Source organism: Lithobates pipiens, unplaced genomic scaffold, assembly GCF_037356315.1.
Source record: "Lithobates pipiens isolate NorthernLeopardFrog02 unplaced genomic scaffold, aLitPip1_a1.2 Scaffold_3, whole genome shotgun sequence".
NCBI classification, from domain to species: Eukaryota; Metazoa; Chordata; class Amphibia; order Anura; family Ranidae; genus Lithobates; species Lithobates pipiens.
The window spans coordinates 32,380,391-32,400,510 of record NW_027507790.1 but is presented as its reverse complement, the minus strand read 5'-3'; the positions used below and the strand labels follow the sequence as shown (position 1 = coordinate 32,400,510).

General features: G+C 46.3%; 1 protein-coding gene across 2 annotated transcripts in view; it reads right to left on the bottom strand.

The window, feature by feature from the left end:
- Positions 1-20,120, bottom strand: part of LRRC74B (leucine rich repeat containing 74B) — a 69,894-nt gene that overhangs the window by 18,135 nt on the left and 31,639 nt on the right. For both annotated transcript variants that reach the window (XM_077461420.1, XM_077461421.1), the window contains exons 8-10: positions 19,434-19,512; positions 18,901-18,996; positions 6,055-6,171 (exon numbers count right to left, since the gene is read on the bottom strand). In XM_077461420.1, the coding sequence (XP_077317546.1) occupies positions 6,055-6,171; positions 18,901-18,996; positions 19,434-19,512 (292 nt within the window). The remainder of the gene's footprint in view (positions 1-6,054; positions 6,172-18,900; positions 18,997-19,433; positions 19,513-20,120) is intronic.

Genomic DNA, 20,120 nt, shown 5'->3' with positions numbered 1-20,120 from the left:
GAATATAAAATAAGTGCTTCCTTTGAAATTTTTTGTATTGCAGGCTGAAACCTTGACAAATATGGTCAATGCACAAGTAATTTGGGTATATTATGTAGGCACCACTGTGTACAGCATTAAACGGAAGCTTTCATAATTCTGAACACAAAGTTGTTATGTAAATGTAATGTAGATTAATAAAGGACTGAATGGATTCAATATCTGTTCTGTCACTGTGGCAAATCCCTGTAAAGGAAATATTGTAGGAAATAAATATTTAACAGCTTGTTTAAATCTACATTTTGGTTTTGTAAAGGTCTATTGAGCTGAAACACACAAGTGCTGAGCTGGTCCAGTCACTTTGCTTTGTGCTTCACTGACAAAAGTACAAACCACACTGTCTGTTGGCTCTAATGCACTGGTCCCTGCTCATGTGTATAGTCCTCCTGGGTCCTGAATATTTAGGCTAACAAATGGAATGTTATTCCTACTTCTGCACATTGCCTGTATGCACTAATACTAAACCCTCTTTTTTTTTTTCTGGTACAATAACAAATTCCCACGCAGGGGATATGGGCATGGGGCATAAGACAGAAGATCATGCAAATATACAAAATAAAACGTTTTATAAAGGCATAAATTATATAACTAACACTGACCCTCGGGCCAGGGCCAGGGGTCCGTGCGTTATGTCCGAGTCTACCCAGGGGTTAAGGTTGTAGGTAAGGGGGACGGGGACGACAAAAAACACACAAGAATGGGGAGGAGGGGGGGTAGGCGAGTGGAGAGCAGAGCGGCGGGCAAGAGGCCCAGATACAGAGAGTCCTAGACTGGTCGAGTGCAAAGTGCGTAATGACTAGGACCACTACGGGGCCCACACTTTAAGAAATTTGGCATGGGAGTCGTGGAGGATACTTGACATTTTTTCATGAATCAGGAGGGTGATCAAGGTGTTTTTAACCTCTGGAAATGAAACGACTTTTTCCAGGCCTTTACTATTGTTTGTTTAGCTGCAATAAATAGGTACGTGGCTAGTTTCTGCTGGTGAGAGAAGAGGCCTGGGATTGGGCAATGGAGCAATGCAAATTTGGGGTCCTTGCAAAAGGGTAAGTGAAAGAGGGAAGATAGGACACCAAAGCCCTTTGACCAGAATCCAACCAGGCGGGGCAAGACCACCATATATGTATTTCTTCTTGCTGACCACATCCCTGGAAGCATCCATCACCGCAGGATGGGTTTGATTTGAAGATACCTTATAGGCTGCCTCCAATGTGGCTGTGTTAAAAGACCATTTTGCTATGCTGGACCAGGCTTTACTTCAGTCTGCATGTTCTATAGGGGACAGGTCATGTTCCCATTTTGGCACATAGGAGAGGGTAGTGGAGGTGCCACCGCAAGCGAGTGAGGACTAGATCATGGAGATGGTGCCATGAGCACCTGGGCTATGCTGGTAGGTGTGTTCAAAGGCAGTCATTTGATATGGGAAGGAGTCAAGACGTCGGAGGGATGTTATCCAGTGTCGCAACTGAATGTAACAAAAGAATTTGGTTGGCGGAGCTTCATGGGTCTCTTGGATCGAGGACCATATGGGGAAAGTCTGGGAACAAAGAAAGTGATGAGCCTGTGAAAACCAATGGGCACGCCACCACGAGAAGATGTGACGTTTTTTTCCAAGCCAGGTGGGAACAAAGGTTTATCCAGGAGAGGGAGTAATGGCAGGAATGGAGACATGAGTTTGCTAGAGTACCATATTGAGTCCCATAGTTTCAGTTGTGTCATAAGGGCGCTGATAAAAGGAGGTTGCATTTTAGAGGGTAGCCACAGTAAGGCAGAGACAGGGATTGGCGCGCAGTAGGCACCTCCAGGAGAACCCAGAGAGGGATGTCAGACTTTCGCATGGAGCATGGAAAGTTGGGGGATTTGGGCTGCTTGATAGTTTTTTGCATTGTCTGGAATACCCAGCCTGCCCCATAACCTATGAGCATATAAAGTAGAGCGGGAGACCCTGGGACATTTATGTGCCCAGATAAAAGGTTAGAAGTCTGTTCTGGAGTAGCCACAAACAGAAAGCAGGAACCCTTTAGGAGGATGGTCATCTTGACTACGTGAATACGGCCAATCCAGGATAAGGTGGGAAATCGCCATGATGCCATGAGAGCTGTGATAGTGCACAAAAGTGGATAGAAATTGGCGGAGAAAGGGGAAGCATAGGAAGGGGTCAATTTAATTCCCAAGTAGTCCAAAGAGGAGCTAGCCCCGCGATATGGGAAGGAAGATTGGAAATGTGAGGATAAGGATTCCAGGAGAGTAATGTTAAGGGCAGTTGTTTTATGTGGGTTAATTTGGAGACTGGAAATGGCAGCAAAGCAGGCCAGAAGGGTAGGGTAAAGATAGGGTTGGTGAGGGTCAAAAGCGCATCCGCGAACATGTTCAGTTTATAACTGTCTCCCGCATAGGGAACGCCAGTAATGTTAGAGTCTGCCCTAAGAGCAATGGCTAGCGGTTCGAGGACAAGAATAAAAAGAACCGGGGAGAGGGGGTGTCCTTGCCACGTTTCCCTGGAGATGGGAAAGGAGGGCGAGAGGCAGCCAGCATAGCGGACTGAAGCAGAGGGGTTTAAATAGAGGGCCGTCAACCACGAAAGAATCGAGTCTCCAAAGCTCCAGCGCTGTAGCACATATCACAAATAGTCCCATGAGAGGGTGTCAAAGGCTTTATATATGTCAAGCGAAAGGTTGGAATCTGGGGATTTTGCATTGTTGCAATAGGGGAAACCCTCTGTTTTTTTAAGTACTTTCAGCAGCTGATGTAATTACTGAGTATCCAACAGAATTTTAATAAATAGTTTACTGTTGAATTCCTGGTTTCTAGTTGACAGACCCATAAATAATTTAATGGCATGTAACACATCTCTTGTATATATTTTCAACAGAAAAAGGAACCACTCCAAGAGTGAGAACCAAAGGAATCACAGCCTCTGTGCATCAGAGCATAACATTATTGATAGATACTTATGCGGATAAGATTTCACTCTGGATGCTTTCTATTGTGAAGCTTGAAGTGATACTAAAGTGTTGTTTTTCTTGTTTAAAAAAAAACAAACATGTTATCCTTACCTGCTCTGTGTAGTGGTTTTGCACAGAGCAGCCCAGATCCTCCTCTTCTTGGTCCTTCGCCAATGCTACTGGCCCCTCCCTACTGTTGAGAGCCCCCACACCAAGAAGCTTGCTATGGGGGCATCCCAGCCGTAGCTCTGTGTGTCCATTTAGACATGGAGCTGCAGTGGCTCCTGCCCCCTCTCGCTCTCCTCATTGTCTCACTGACTTTGATTGACAGCAGCGGGAGCCAATAATGCGTTGCTTTTGTCTCAGCCAATCAGGAGGGAGAGTCCCGGACAGCTCTCGTGCAACATCACTAGATCGAGATGGGGCTCAGATAAGTATTAGGGGGGCTTCTGCACACAGCTTTTTATCTTAATGCATAAAATGCATTAAGATAAGAAAACTTTCTGCCTTTATTACCACTTTAACAATATTGTATATCAGGAACATAACTTCATTGCTGCCTTATACTTACTGCATAGCCTGATCATGGTATAATATAATCACTGAGGATCTTCTGGCATTTTACCAGTTACTTAGTGATAGATATACTTGTATTGATGGTCAACGGTTTCATTTATTCTTGGCTATGATGATTTGTTCCTGGGTGCCCCTTATTTCACATTGTATATTTCCAATAATGCCATTATGATTCTTAGGTACATGTCATCCATTGCAGCCCTGCCACTGGTTTCTAGGTTACTCTTACCTTTTATAGCTTCTGGGGTTCCCCCCTCTGTGTTTGGCACTCCCACAGACAGGTAGAAGAATGGATTCCCTCTCAACATTCCTCTTACAGAAGTGGATTATCCACAAAATGTGTCAAGGTGTTTATAACTACTCTTCTATCCTATCTAACTTTCTACTTTGTGTATAAGTAAGAGTCATTTTCCTTTTACAACTGAAAAACATCTGTTTCCAGATATGAGATGCTACTGATTGAGGTCTCTTAAGGGTGGTCACAATAGTGACATGACACAATTCATAACCATGTCTGTCTTGGTTAAACTACTCCTTTATCTGCCGAAATTACCCGTAAAGATGCTTCTTTACCACTCTATTGATGAAGTACTGTAGTGTTATCTCTCCCTTTTCAGGAGAGGACTACTTGTGCCTGTTGACTGTTCTTTTATTGTGACGCATCTGTACTAAGTCTATTTTCTAACTGATTTACGGTCTTACATTTTGGCTAATCTGGAATAAATAAATAAAAAAGAGGTCATCGGGGAGGTTGTTGATGTCAGTTATTATTTCTCTTTGCATTCTCTCCAGATATTTCTAATGAATTTCATTGGCACAAGAAGGTGTTTATCCAAAAGTAGTAAAGAGGAGTTCTATAGAATGGTGTTAAGATGTATGGGCACATTCTATATTTTTTTAAAATCTCTGTCAATTTATAAATGAAGCAAGCGCTGACCACCATGCAAGATGTCGTAAATGGGCAGATAAAAAGTATTGGGTAATGTCAGGAATGTTTACATCCCCTTGATCTCCCTGGGGTCAAAGCAGGGATCTTGGCAACCAATAACATTCGAGGGCCCGTATAGAATTTTTTGAAATTTTGTTTATAGTTTTTTTTTTGTTTAATATAAGGGTCAGGATGTTGGCAGGGAGGGTTTCATAATACTTAAAGAGGAAGTAAACCCTGATGAGTTTACTTCCTCTTTCATTCCCGGCAAAGGTAAAGCATAATGGACTACTATGCATCGCATAGTAGTCCATTATATGTCACTTACCTGACACAGGAGCCAGCGAAGTCACCGCTGTCTCCTGTAGTCCGGTGCACCCATCTTCCCGGTGGGTCTCGCTGCTCCGCCCCTGTCATTCGGTGAAGCCGCGATGACGTCACTTCCGCGCATGCGCACGGGAGCTGCCACGCGCAGCATATCGCCGTTGACGGCGGCGCGCCCAGTGCACCTGCGCGCCGCTGTCTACGGCGCATGCGCCATAGACAGCGGTGCCTGTCTTTCGGCAAATATCTCCTAAACCGTGTAGGTTTAGGAGATATTTCTTGGACCTACAGGTAAGCCTTAATCTAGGCTTACCTGCAGGTCAAAGTGTGTTGTAAGGGTTTACAACCACTTTAAGACGTTTGGTAAAATAGACATTTTAGAGTTTAGGTCCACTTTATAGCCTAGCTCCAGGAATGCAATGACTTTAAATAGCTTGTTTGGATCAAGTTGGTGCAAACAAACTATTTCCTTTGCTAATCGATGCAGCAGCTGTCAAAGCTTTATAAACTGTATGTAGAATCAGCTACATACAGTATACAGCGCTGTGTTGCAGCAGCGACATGGGGACTTTCATCCATCCATGGAACAAAATCTGATCAGCTTTTCACGGGAAACGTTTTTATGAATGAATACAAGGCCTCCTCTGAATGGCTGAGATGCAGATTGTGAGGTAATCTGCCTGCCTCTCCACCTCAGCCAATTAGAGGAAGCCTTGTACTTTTTCCTAAAAACAGCACTGTATACAGCAGAATGCAGCGCTGCATACTGTGTGCAACTGACACATACAGTACAGTTCTACACAGCACTGACAGCAGCATAATCAAATAATAATTCATTCAGACTAGCTTGGCACAAACAAACTATTTAAAGTATAGTATTCCTGGAGGTAGGCTAAGGTTATGATCAAGTTGGTGTAAAGCTGGCCATACACGTAGTCCATTGACAATAAACAGCATGGATAAATAAATATGCAGTGCCGACTATTGTGTTATTTTGTTACCTAACCATTAAACACAGGAGAATGGGATTTCAAGAGGTTAAATAAGAGGTATACTTTGGTTGTGCAATATCAGCACATTTTTCTATACATATAAGGGAGGCTCATTGGGCTGCTACAATGGCAACGAGGTAAAACAGTGGATCATATGTATGTTTTAGATCTCAATAAAGAAAAGATAATTATATCTGTTTAAAATAATACAAAAAGCTTGCAAATGATTGCCTCATTTATAAATGCTCACCTTTGGGAAGGTTCTTTTGAACATGTCAGAATTCCCTCCAAGTTTGACTGTCAAATTTGGCACAGTTGTTTTCACAACAGCATGCAGATCATCAAACTGTTTATTTACTACAATGTCCTACAATACATACAAATACAATTAAAATACATCAGTACATACATCATGATTTCATTAAACAACCCTGGTGTAACAAAAATTATTATTTTTTAAATATAGACTTTTACTTCTTTTATTGCAAAGGTGGATTAGCTTGTTTGTAGGTCTCTATTCTCATATTTGATAATAATTTGTCCATGCTTATCCTTCCTCTACACCAGGTTGTTATTTTCTTCATCATTTCCTTTCTTGTTTATAAAAGGCCCAAAAGTCTATGGGAATAAATACATATGATGCAGCAACAACGAATTTCCATCCAACTAGTCTTTTGTTCCACAGCTCTATCTGCTGTCTCAGACAAAACTTCTTCAGTCTCTGCCGCCATGCTGGACTGGTTTGTGCAGTCTCTTGGTCAGTCTTCCAGTATGCTCAGACGCAGACTAAGGCTAGCCATAAACATTAAGATTTCTCTTGTTCAGCACTGAGGGCTGAGTGGGAGAAACCAATAGATTGCCCCATCCACTCAAAACAACGTGGATGGAGTAATACCCGATCCAGCTATTGTATTCTGACAGCTGCTGCTCCAACGTCTGTCAGAATATCCAAACAGTGACTGCATTTACTGTTGCAGTCACTGTTCAGTTGGGGATTTTCTCTATGGCTCCCTTTATTTTCAGACTGAAGTTTGTCAAACTGGGTAGGATTGAAGGCTGACAACATTGAAGTTAGAAAAGCTGATATATCAGCATAGAGGCAGCTTTTCAAAATTTGAGAAGGTTTGGGATAGTTGGTTGGCTTGTCCAGGTTTGGCCCCAGCTGATTTAGTAATGGACAGGTTATTGTTGTGAAATGTATCCCAAAAATTGATATGTTTAATTGATCTGGTAATGCTATGGCTGGAATTTGCATGCCCTTGCTTTCCAAATGTTTATTGCTTGTCTAACTGCTTTGTTATGGTGGCCCTAGTGTCCCAGTTGTGCACGATCCTAGATACGGCTCTAAAGTGTGCTTAAATCGTTCCTGTGACGTGAATTACAATACTGGTATGCTGAATTGCTATCTGATGTGAGCTACATATACTTTTAATGTCTGGAAGTACAAATTTGTGGCATCTCAATAAACCTTTGCCTGATTTAAAAAAAGAATTGAAGGCTGAAGGCCACCCATGACATGAATTTTGGCCAATTCCGGAGGAATCAGATAAAAATTGAGCCTTGCATGACCAACATAACACTCTTAAAGCAGTCTCTCGCTGTTAATCAGATTAGACATCAGCTCATTTAGACACAGACAGGTATGGACACACATCCACAATGTGGCCTTCCCAAACTCTGCCTTAAGATTACTCGTTTACATGGGAGCTCTGACTGAGTTCAGCCTCCTCTATAAGTCAGCCAGATTCATTTGTTCTTACTTGAATTTCTCCATTGTAATACCAGGTATAACAGGTACCCTTTCTCTGTCAAAGCTGGTGCTCCCAGTGTGATCTCCTCACAATGAGGCCTTGAACGTGCAAGGTGAGCTAAGTAGTGATGGCCGAACGGTTCGCCCGGCGGTCGTTTCGCGGCGAATTTCCGACTTTCGCCGTCCGCGGGTTCGAACGCCTTTTTCCGTCGTTCGCCCCGGCGGACTTACGTGTTTAATGTATACAAGAACTTTAACCTTTCGTGACACGTTTATCATGTGTTACAGGACAACCAATTGAGACATGACAGCTCATGGACACTTGGACATTCCCCCTAACCTATAAATACACCCGATCCGGTGGCCATTTTACATTCTTTCTTCTGTCACTGTAGGGAAAGGATCCTGTGTGGAGTAGGGACAGAGAAAACGCTAGCTATTTGGTACACAAAAGTTCTTTTCAGGACTGGTATAGGTGTTAGGTCAGCAGCCTGAGTTTCTTTTGTCAGTTTAGATAAAGGGACAGAGCGCTGTATGCTGCTATTTTAGGGACAGCTCAGCCAGATTAGTCTTTCTTCATCATCATCATCATCATCATCATTAGCTGTTACTATCAGGTCCACAAAAGAGCTGTTCCAGCTAATCGTTCCAGCCTACTCTTTTTTGCCAATTTGTATAGGGACAGGCAGGAAGCAGTGTGTCAGGCAGTGAGGATAATTTTAAAGACTTGCTGTTACTATTAGTTCCACAAAGGTTCTTTTCAGGACTGGTATCAGTGGTACGGTAATAGGCTTGTACACGTATAATATTCTTTCTTCCAAATATAGAAAGAATATTATACTTGACTGCTGCCCTTCTGCTGCAGTCTGCTAATCATTCACAACTCACTTGTTCCACAAAAGTTCTTATAAGGACTGGTAACTTGGTCTGTCTAGGGTGCTACGGTACATAGGCTTGGGTGCGGTACAGTCTGCTGTTCTGTAAGGACCGCTATCGGTCCACAATAGATAGGGTTGCCGTGCACTACTGCTGACCGCTGCCCTATACTGCAGCAGTCCTTCAGCGGTATAGGGACTGACGCACAGTCTGCTAAACACTAATACACAACCTGCTTGGTCCACAAAAGTTCTTATAAGGACTGGTAACTTGGTATAGGGTGCTACGGTACATAGGCCTGAGTGCGTTACAGTCTGCTGTTCTGTAAGGACCGCTATCGGTCCACAATACATAGGGTTGCCGTGCACTACTGCTGACCGCTGCCCTATACTGCAGCAGTCCTTCATTGGTATAGGGACTGACGTACAGTCTGCTAATCACTAACACACAACCTGCTTGGTCCACAAAAGTTCTTATAAGGACTGGTAACTTGGTATAGGGTGCTACGGTACATAGGCCTGAGTGCGTTACAGTCTGCTGTTCTGTAAGGACCGCTATCGGTCCACAATACATAGGGTTGCCGTGCACTACTGCTGACCGCTGCCCTATACTGCAGCAGTCCTTCATTGGTATAGGGACTGACGTACAGTCTGCTAATCACTAACACACAACCTGCTTGGTCCACAAAAGTTCTTATAAGGACTGGTAACTTGGTATAGGGTGCTACGGTACATAGGCCTGAGTGCGTTACAGTCTGCTGTTCTGTAAGGACCGCTATCGGTCCACAATACATAGGGTTGCCGTGCACTACTGCTGACCGCTGCCCTATACTGCAGCAGTCCTTCAGCGGTATAGGGACTGACGCACAGTCTGCTAAACACTAACACACAACCTGCTTGGTCCACAAAAGTTCTTATAAGGACTGGTAACTTGGTATAGGGTGCTACGGTACATAGGCCTGAGTGCAGTACAGTCTGCTGTTCTGTAAGGACCGCTATCGGTCCACAATACATAGGGTTGCCGTGCACTACTGCTGACCGCTGCCCTATACTGCAGCAGTCCTTCATTGGTATAGGGACTGACGTACAGTCTGCTAATCACTAACACACAACCTGCTTGGTCCACAAAAGTTCTTATAAGGACTGGTAACTTGGTATAGGGTGCTACGGTACATAGGCCTGAGTGCGTTACAGTCTGCTGTTCTGTAAGGACCGCTATCGGTCCACAATACATAGGGTTGCCGTGCACTACTGCTGACCGCTGCCCTATACTGCAGCAGTCCTTCATTGGTATAGGGACTGACGTACAGTCTGCTAATCACTAACACACAACCTGCTTGGTCCACAAAAGTTTTTATAAGGACTGGTAACTTGGTATAGGGTGCTACGGTACATAGGCCTGAGTGCAGTACAGTCTGCTGTTCTGTAAGGACCGCTATCGGTCCACAATACATAGGGTTGCCGTGCACTACTGCTGACCGCTGCCCTATACTGCAGCAGTCCTTCATTGGTATAGGGACTGACGTACAGTCTGCTAATCACTAACACACAACCTGCTTGGTCCACAAAAGTTCTTATAAGGACTGGTAACTTGGTATAGGGTGCTACGGTACATAGGCCTGAGTGCGTTACAGTCTGCTGTTCTGTAAGGACCGCTATCGGTCCACAATACATAGGGTTGCCGTGCACTACTGCTGACCGCTGCCCTATACTGCAGCAGTCCTTCAGCGGTATAGGGACTGACGCACAGTCTGCTAAACACTAACACACAACCTGCTTGGTCCACAAAAGTTCTTATAAGGACTGGTAACTTGGTATAGGGTGCTACGGTACATAGGCCTGAGTGCAGTACAGTCTGCTGTTCTGTAAGGACCGCTATCGGTCCACAATACATAGGGTTGCCGTGCACTACTGCTGACCGCTGCCCTATACTGCAGCAGTCCTTCATTGGTATAGGGACTGACGTACAGTCTGCTAATCACTAACACACAACCTGCTTGGTCCACAAAAGTTCTTATAAGGACTGGTAACTTGGTATAGGGTGCTACGGTACATAGGCCTGAGTGCGTTACAGTCTGCTGTTCTGTAAGGACCGCTATCGGTCCACAATACATAGGGTTGCCGTGCACTACTGCTGACCGCTGCCCTATACTGCAGCAGTCCTTCATTGGTATAGGGACTGACGTACAGTCTGCTAATCACTAACACACAACCTGCTTGGTCCACAAAAGTTTTTATAAGGACTGGTAACTTGGTATAGGGTGCTACGGTACATAGGCCTGAGTGCAGTACAGTCTGCTGTTCTGTAAGGACCGCTATCGGTCCACAATACATAGGGTTGCCGTGCACTACTGCTGACCGCTGCCCTATACTGCAGCAGTCCTTCATTGGTATAGGGACTGACGTACAGTCTGCTAATCACTAACACACAACCTGCTTGGTCCACAAAAGTTCTTATAAGGACTGGTAACTTGGTATAGGGTGCTACGGTACATAGGCCTGAGTGCAGTACAGTCTGCTGTTCTGTAAGGACCGCTATCGGTCCACAATACATAGGGTTGCCGTGCACTACTGCTGACCGCTGCCCTATACTGCAGCAGTCCTTCATTGGTATAGGGACTGACGTACAGTCTGCTAATCACTAACACACAACCTGCTTGGTCCACAAAAGTTTTTATAAGGACTGGTAACTTGGTATAGGGTGCTACGGTACATAGGCCTGAGTGCAGTACAGTCTGCTGTTCTGTAAGGACCGCTATCGGTCCACAATACATAGGGTTGACGTGCACTACTGCTGACCGCTGCCCTATACTGCAGCAGTCCTTCAGCGGTATAGGGACTGACGCACAGTCTGCTAATCACTAACACACAACCTGCTTGGTCCACAAAAGTTCTTATAAGGACTGGTAACTTGGTATAGGGTGCTACGGTACATAGGCCTGAGTGCGTTACAGTCTGCTGTTCTGTAAGGACCGCTATCGGTCCACAATACATAGGGTTGCCGTGCACTACTGCTGACCGCTGCCCTATACTGCAGCAGTCCTTCAGCGGTATAGGGACTGACGCACAGTCTGCTAAACACTAACACACAACCTGCTTGGTCCACAAAAGTTTTTATAAGGACTGGTAACTTGGTATAGGGTGCTACGGTACATAGGCCTGAGTGCAGTACAGTCTGCTGTTCTGTAAGGACCGCTATCGGTCCACAATACATAGGGTTGCCGTGCACTACTGCTGACCGCTGCCCTATACTGCAGCAGTCCTTCATTGGTATAGGGACTGACGTACAGTCTGCTAATCACTAACACACAACCTGCTTGGTCCACAAAAGTTCTTATAAGGACTGGTAACTTGGTATAGGGTGCTACGGTACATAGGCCTGAGTGCGTTACAGTCTGCTGTTCTGTAAGGACCGCTATCGGTCCACAATACATAGGGTTGCCGTGCACTACTGCTGACCGCTGCCCTATACTGCAGCAGTCCTTCATTGGTATAGGGACTGACGTACAGTCTGCTAATCACTAACACACAACCTGCTTGGTCCACAAAAGTTCTTATAAGGACTGGTAACTTGGTATAGGGTGCTACGGTACATAGGCCTGAGTGCGTTACAGTCTGCTGTTCTGTAAGGACCGCTATCGGTCCACAATACATAGGGTTGCCGTGCACTACTGCTGACCGCTGCCCTATACTGCAGCAGTCCTTCATTGGTATAGGGACTGACGTACAGTCTGCTAATCACTAACACACAACCTGCTTGGTCCACAAAAGTTCTTATAAGGACTGGTAACTTGGTATAGGGTGCTACGGTACATAGGCCTGAGTGCGTTACAGTCTGCTGTTCTGTAAGGACCGCTATCGGTCCACAATACATAGGGTTGCCGTGCACTACTGCTGACCGCTGCCCTATACTGCAGCAGTCCTTCAGCGGTATAGGGACTGACGCACAGTCTGCTAAACACTAACACACAACCTGCTTGGTCCACAAAAGTTTTTATAAGGACTGGTAACTTGGTATAGGGTGCTACGGTACATAGGCCTGAGTGCAGTACAGTCTGCTGTTCTGTAAGGACCGCTATCGGTCCACAATACATAGGGTTGCCGTGCACTACTGCTGACCGCTGCCCTATACTGCAGCAGTCCTTCATTGGTATAGGGACTGACGTACAGTCTGCTAATCACTAACACACAACCTGCTTGGTCCACAAAAGTTCTTATAAGGACTGGTAACTTGGTATAGGGTGCTACGGTACATAGGCCTGAGTGCGTTACAGTCTGCTGTTCTGTAAGGACCGCTATCGGTCCACAATACATAGGGTTGCCGTGCACTACTGCTGACCGCTGCCCTATACTGCAGCAGTCCTTCATTGGTATAGGGACTGACGTACAGTCTGCTAATCACTAACACACAACCTGCTTGGTCCACAAAAGTTCTTATAAGGACTGGTAACTTGGTATAGGGTGCTACGGTACATAGGCCTGAGTGCGTTACAGTCTGCTGTTCTGTAAGGACCGCTATCGGTCCACAATACATAGGGTTGCCGTGCACTACTGCTGACCGCTGCCCTATACTGCAGCAGTCCTTCATTGGTATAGGGACTGACGTACAGTCTGCTAATCACTAACACACAACCTGCTTGGTCCACAAAAGTTCTTATAAGGACTGGTAACTTGGTATAGGGTGCTACGGTACATAGGCCTGAGTGCGTTACAGTCTGCTGTTCTGTAAGGACCGCTATCGGTCCACAATACATAGGGTTGCCGTGCACTACTGCTGACCGCTGCCCTATACTGCAGCAGTCCTTCATTGGTATAGGGACTGACGTACAGTCTGCTAATCACTAACACACAACCTGCTTGTTCCACAAAAGTTCTTATAAGGACTGGTAACTTGGTATAGGGTGCTACGGTACATAGGCTTGAGTGCGGTACAGTCTGCTGTTCTGTAAGGACCGCTATCGGTCCACAATACATAGGGTTGCCGTGCACTACTGCTGACCGCTGCCCTATACTGCAGCAGTCCTTCATTGGTATAGGGACTGACGTACAGTCTGCTAATCACTAACACACAACCTGCTTGTTCCACAAAAGTTCTTATAAGGACTGGTAACTTGGTATAGGGTGCTACGGTACATAGGCTTGAGTGCGGTACAGTCTGCTGTTCTGTAAGGACCGCTATCGGTCCACAATAGATAGGGTTGACGTGCACCACTGCTGACCGCTGCCCTATACTGCAGCAGTCCTTCAGCGGTATAGGGACTGACGTACAGTCTGCTAAACACTAATACACAACCTGCTTGGTCCACAAAAGTTCTTATAAGGACTGGTAACTTGGTATAGGGTGCTACGGTACATAGGCTTGAGTGCGGTACAGTCTGCTGTTCTGTAAGGACCGCTATAGGTCCACAATAGATAGGGTTGACGTGCACCACTGCTGACCGCTCACCTATACTGCAGCAGTCCTTCAGCGGTATAGGGACTAAGAGTTTTGTCACAGGGTCATTTAAAAAATGACATGCAGAGGAAGAGGCAGGCCCTTCCGCAGGGGTGGTAGGGGTAGGGCAGGAGCAACAGGCTTGAGCCAAAGTGGGAAGTTGCAGAAGGTGCGTTCAATTACTTTAAAGGATGCACCAGACTTGGTTGAGTGGCTCGCTCAGCCTTACTCTTCTGCACCCTCCTCATCCTCTCGATCTGCACCCTCTTCTTCACTCTCTGCTATGTGCACCCCCAAAGACACTACCACCAACAACACGACCACCACCACCACCACCACATACCTTCCGCTTGAGTCACTGGAATTATTTTCCGATCCATATCAAGAGGACATTTCTGATGCGCAGCCACTCTTGGTATTGGATCAGGAAGAGGAGGTAGCAACAAGCGCTACTCAGCAGTCTGACGCCAGTACCCAGATCAGCCCAAGGAGGAGGTTGGTCCCCGGTGTTGCTGCCTACTCTACTTATAGCGGTGGGGAAGGTGACGTTGATGATGACGTGTCTAGTGATGTCACGTGGGTGCCCACAAGAGAGGAAGAGGAGGGGAGTTCAGAGGGAGATATGGACCAGCAGATAGGGAGGAGAAGCAGCAATGACTTACATTGCACAGCAGGGACAAAGCAGACTGCAAATGTATCAGGAGCGAGTCATCGACCATGTACGGTCACATCTGGCGCTCCCAGGACACCGGCACATGGCTCCGCAGTGTGGGCTTTTTTTAACGTGTCCGCTGCTGACAATAGCGTTGCCATCTGCAATCTTTGCAGTCAACGCGTTAGTCGCGGTAAGCCCAATACTCACCTAGGGACGACCGCCTTAAGAAGGCACATGAGCAGCCATCACCGAGCCCAGTGGGAGCAACGGAACACACAAAGCCACACTGCAGGCTCTCACCGTCCAGCCTCGTCTTCTACTTCTCCTTCTCCTCTCTCCTCACAATTGTCCTCCACTCCACCTTCCATCACGCCAAGCTCACATTTTTCTGCAAAAAGGCAGGCTTCCGTGGGCCTAATGTTTGAGCGTAAAAAAATGATGACGCCGGATAACCCTCTTGCCCAACGGTTGGCGGCTGGCTTGTCAGAACTCATAGCCCGCCAACTACTGCCATATAAACTGGTGGACTCGGAGGCCTTTCGCAAATTTGTGGCCATTGGAACACCACAATGGAAGGTCCCAGGAAGGAAGTATTTCTCAGAGAAGGGCATCCCAGAGCTATATGGCCATGTTCAGCGGCAAGTGAATGTATCTCTGGCACACAGTGTCGGTGCCAAGATACATCTGACCACAGACACGTGGTCTAGCAAACACGGGCAGGGAAGGTATATCAGTTTTACTGCCCACTGGGTGAACCTTCTGACGGCCGTCAAGCATGTAACCCGTGGCACCCGTGTAGATTTGGTTTTACCGCCACGGATTGCATGCAGGCCTGACTCTTCTTCTCCTCCTCCTACTCCATCCTCCTCCCTCTCCTCCTCAGCTGCCTCCTCCTTTTCCGCTGCTAGCGTCTCTTCCACTGCACCGCCCAAGCTCCCCAGAACCTATTCCACATGCCAGGTGAGACGTTGCCATGCCGTGCTGCGTCTGTTGTGCCTGGAAGCAAAGAGCCACACTGGCCCGGCACTCCTTTCAGCTTTGCGTTCACAGGCAGATGAGTGGCTAACACCGCTCAATTTGACAGTTGGTAAAGTGGTGTGTGACAACGGTGCCAATCTGCTTAGCGCATTGAAACAGGGCAAAATCACGCACGTGCCGTGCATGGCACACGTCTTAAACTTGGTCGTGCAGCGATTCCTTGTCAAATACCCTGGGGTCCAGGACATCTTGCGGCAGGCAAGGAAAATCTCGGCCCATTTCAGAAGATCTTACACGGCCATGGCTCGCCTTGCTGACATTCAGCGGCGACACCATCTGCCGGTCAGACGTCTTATTTGCGATTGCCCGACGCGATGGAACTCAACCTTCTATATGCTTGATAGGCTGCTCCAGCAGAAACGTGCAGTTAACGTCTACCTGTATGAACTCTGCGAAAGAAACGGTTCTGGGGAGCTGGGTTTTTTTTCACCGCGCCAGTGGCTGCTCATGCGCGACACATGCAGACTTCTGCGGCCATTTGAGGAGATCACCAAACTGGTCAGTCGCAGCCATGGCGCCATCAGTGACATGGTACCTTATGCCTTCTTTCTGGAGCGTGCATTGCGTCGTGTCATTGATCAGGCTGTGGAGGAGCAGGAGCGGGAAGATGAGGAAGTCGCAATGCTGGATGAATTCCCAGGGGGGGCTACTCTATCTGAGACAAGTCAACAACAGGAGTCTGATGAGGAGTCAGAGGAGGATGGTGCCGGGGCGGATGAGCAGGAGCAAGAAGAGCATGCTTTAAACCTTTCTGGGATCCCTGTTGTGCGAGGATGGGGAGAGGAGAATGAAGAGGACGACATTATCCTGGATGATGAGCAGGAGCCAGGCCACCACACCGCTTCCACTTTAGTGCAAATGGGGGCCTTCATGCTCCAGTGTTTTAATAGGGACCCCCGTATAAAAAGCATGAGGGTCAAGGACCAGTACTGGGTGGCAACGTACTTAGACCCCCGGTACAAACACAAAATGGCGGAAATGTTACCGCCGTCGCAGAGGGCTGTCAGAATGCAGCACTTCCAGGCCTTGCTTCGAGAAATGCTGCATTCTGCTTTTGCGTGCGCTGGCAGAGGAGCAATTCCCACTCCCAGAGAAGGATTTGCGGGTACCAATCCAACAGCGCCTGCAAGAAGAGGCCGGTTTGAAGATGTGTTGGTGACTTCGGATATGAGGTCATTCTTTCAGCCGACCCATCGACAGGTGTCATCCGGATCCAGCATCAGGGAACGCCTAGACCGTCAGGTGTCCGACTACATTGGGTTAACGGCCGATGTGGACGCTCTGAGGAGTGATGAACCCCTAGACTACTGGGTGGGCAGGCTTGACCTCTGGCCAGAGCTTGCCCAATTTGCAATCGAACTGTTGGCTTGCCCCTCATCCAGTGTCCTGTCCGAAAGGACGTTCAGCGCAGCAGGGGGGATTGTGACCGATAAGCGTACTCGCCTAGCTCACCACAGTGTTAACTACCTCACATTTCTAAAAATGAATGAGGCATGGATCTCGGAGGAATTCAACACATGTGATCAGTAGACCATGTATATGTCTATAAACAATTTTTGGAATCAAGCACACAGACCTTCTTAATTCATTTGGCTCACTTCCCTGACCCAAAAAAGCACACCGTACTATATGCCCCTACCCTCCTCTTTGAAGAGGTTGAGCGGTGTCATATTTCTACTGGGGCTGCTTATTATGAGGGGTTCCCACCATCCCTGTGCTGTGCTGACTTCCTCCTGGGTGTTCTTATTATGAGGGGCTCCCACCATCCCTGTGCTGTGCTGACTTCCTCCTGGGGGTTCTTATTATGAGGGGATCACACCATCCCTGTGCTGTGCTGACTTCCTCCTGGGGCTGCTTACGGTGCTGCTGTCAGCGCTGTATGTCACGGAGCTGCTGTCAGCGCTGTATGTCACGGAGCTGCTGTCAGCGCTGTATGTCACGGAGCTGCTGTCAGCGCTGTATGTCACGGAGCTGCTGTCAGCGCTGTATGTCACGGAGCTGCTGTCAGCGCTGTATGTCACGGAGCTGCTGTCAGCGCTGTATGTCACGGTGCTGCTGTCAGCGCTGTATGTCACGGAGCTGCTGTCAGCGCTGTATGTCACGGAGCTGCTGTCAGTGCTGTATGTCACGGAGCTGCTGTCAGCGCTGTATGTCACGGAGCTGCTGTCAGCGCTGTATGTCACGGAGCTGCTGTCAGCGCTGTATGTCACGGTGCTGCTGTCAGCGCTGTATGTCACGGAGCTGCTGTCAGCGCTGTATGTCACGGAGCTGCTGTCAGTGCTGTATGTCACGGAGCTGCTGTCAGCGCTGTATGTCACGGAGCTGCTGTCAGCGCTGTATGTCACGGAGCTGCTGTCAGCGCTGTATGTCACGGTGCTGCTGTCAGCGCTGTATGTCACGGAGCTGCTGTCAGCGCTGTATGTCACGGAGCTGCTGTCAGCGCTGTATGTCACGGAGCTGCTGTCAGCGCTGTATGTCACGGAGCTGCTGTCAGCGCTGTATGTCACGGAGCTGCTGTCAGCGCTGTATGTCACGGTGCTGATGTCAGTGCTCTGTATTACGGTGCTGCTGTCAGTGCTCTGTATCTCCTGCACCCTCTTGTTTGCCTACCCTGGTCCCTGACCTTCCCTCTCCTCCATTGCCTTCATTAGCTCCATAGTCCTGAATTGTCAGAACAATTTCCCAAATAAAAAAAAAATGCTTGTAGTTATCGATCCCAAATTCACCTCATACATGTATTATGCTATTGTCCAGGTGGTGGGACTACGTGCTACCCCCTAATAATTACCCCGTGGCCGCAAATTCGACCTAAAGGTTTGCGAAATTCGCCTCCCATTGAAGTCAATGGAGCCCGCGGCGAACGGTCGTTTTCGCGAACGTTTGTGCCCGTTCGCGTTTCGCGTTCGCGAAACGTCCCGTCGGAAGTTCGTCCATCACTAGAGCTAAGTGGAAAAATGCAATAAGATTATATAAAACTTGGTCTTCCGGGACCCCCTATGCCCATGATAGTCTGTAATTCCAGTGAAGAGAGAAACATTTGGACACAGGTGAATTGATTGAGTAGTGGTGAAAAAGAGAACGTGGCTAGGTAAAGCAATTCTTCAATATGTTGGTCAAACATTAACTGATTTTTACTTTTCAATAATAATATAATCAAATCTAATCTTTATCTGATCTAATCTAATTCAATGCTTTCTGTAATAACTGGTTGGTGTTGGTATAATGGGTATAATGGGGCTGGTTGGGGTTGGTATAATGTTAGGACACCTTGGGAAATCACAACATCCACAGTGTTGATCACAATGGGTTCCAGCATGTTATATTAATCAGATCGACATACTTACAGAGAAATCCAATGACTCTATAGCCGACTCTGAATTTGCCTGGATAGACTTTAGAATGGCAAAGCAACCTTCACTCTGCATTGGATTTCTGGCCATCTGCAAACACCGGTTGTAACACTTTTTTTTACAATTGTAGTATCATTTTCAGTTAACACAAAATGTATCTATTTACACTTGCAAATCATTTGAAATAGAGCTATAAATTCATTCTTTGTATCAACTGTCCAATCACTCAAAAATTCTGATAAGTAATACATTCTGTAATTATAAAAAAAATGTGATGCTTCCTAAAAAGGCACAGAAGATATTATGTAAGAATACAAAGTAAAGTACAAGTAAAAAATGTGGTTATATTTAACTAAATCTAAATCCTGCAGTTTGCAGTACATCAAAAATTTGTCCTAATGCAGTTGGTTGTGTGAGAAAAAAAGTACTTTTAGTAGCAGAAAGTTAAATGTATAACTTTATATGTCTTTGGTATTAGAAATACATATGCAGTTTGTCACCATATACAATGTACAGACTTTTCTTACCTTTAGTACTTTTAAAGTTTTGTTTTCTTTAAGACACAATGCAAAACGTACAGCTCCTTGTAAAGAAATACGATTGTTGCTGCAAACACAAGATACACAGAAAAGTCATGCAGAGCTTAGTAAAATATTAGTAAATTGGACCGAACTCCACCATACATTTTCCCAAGTGTGAATAAAAGAGAATTTCCAGATACCCCTATGCTCAAAATATCTAATGTGCCATTTACACTTCATCTATTTTTCATTTCAAAAGAAGAGCACTAAAATAGCCTACCATTTTCCTATTGGGCTTCTTTTGCCTGTATTGGGCATGTGAAGCAGCACAAGACTAACTTAAACTAGCATTCTTGGGAACATAATAATTATTATTACTTTCTCCACTGCTAGGACAGTATACAAGTAGCTATCATCTCTTTTTCCATTGTCCACAATAGGCTCATTTATGTGACTATAGTGCAACGGTTATGGGGAAACAAAATCTAAAAACATATCAGTCAGTGGGGGGAAGCTTTACAAATTTAAGAACTCCCCATTCTATGCAGTTTACTGCTGTCGCAAAATTAAAACACATGGTTAGGCCAACACTGTACATCCACTGGTTTGGGCAAGGAATCCCAAACATGTTCAGTTTGGTCTGATCAGGACACCTGCATAGCCCCAAATTTCGTGCAAGTGTTTATGCTTATT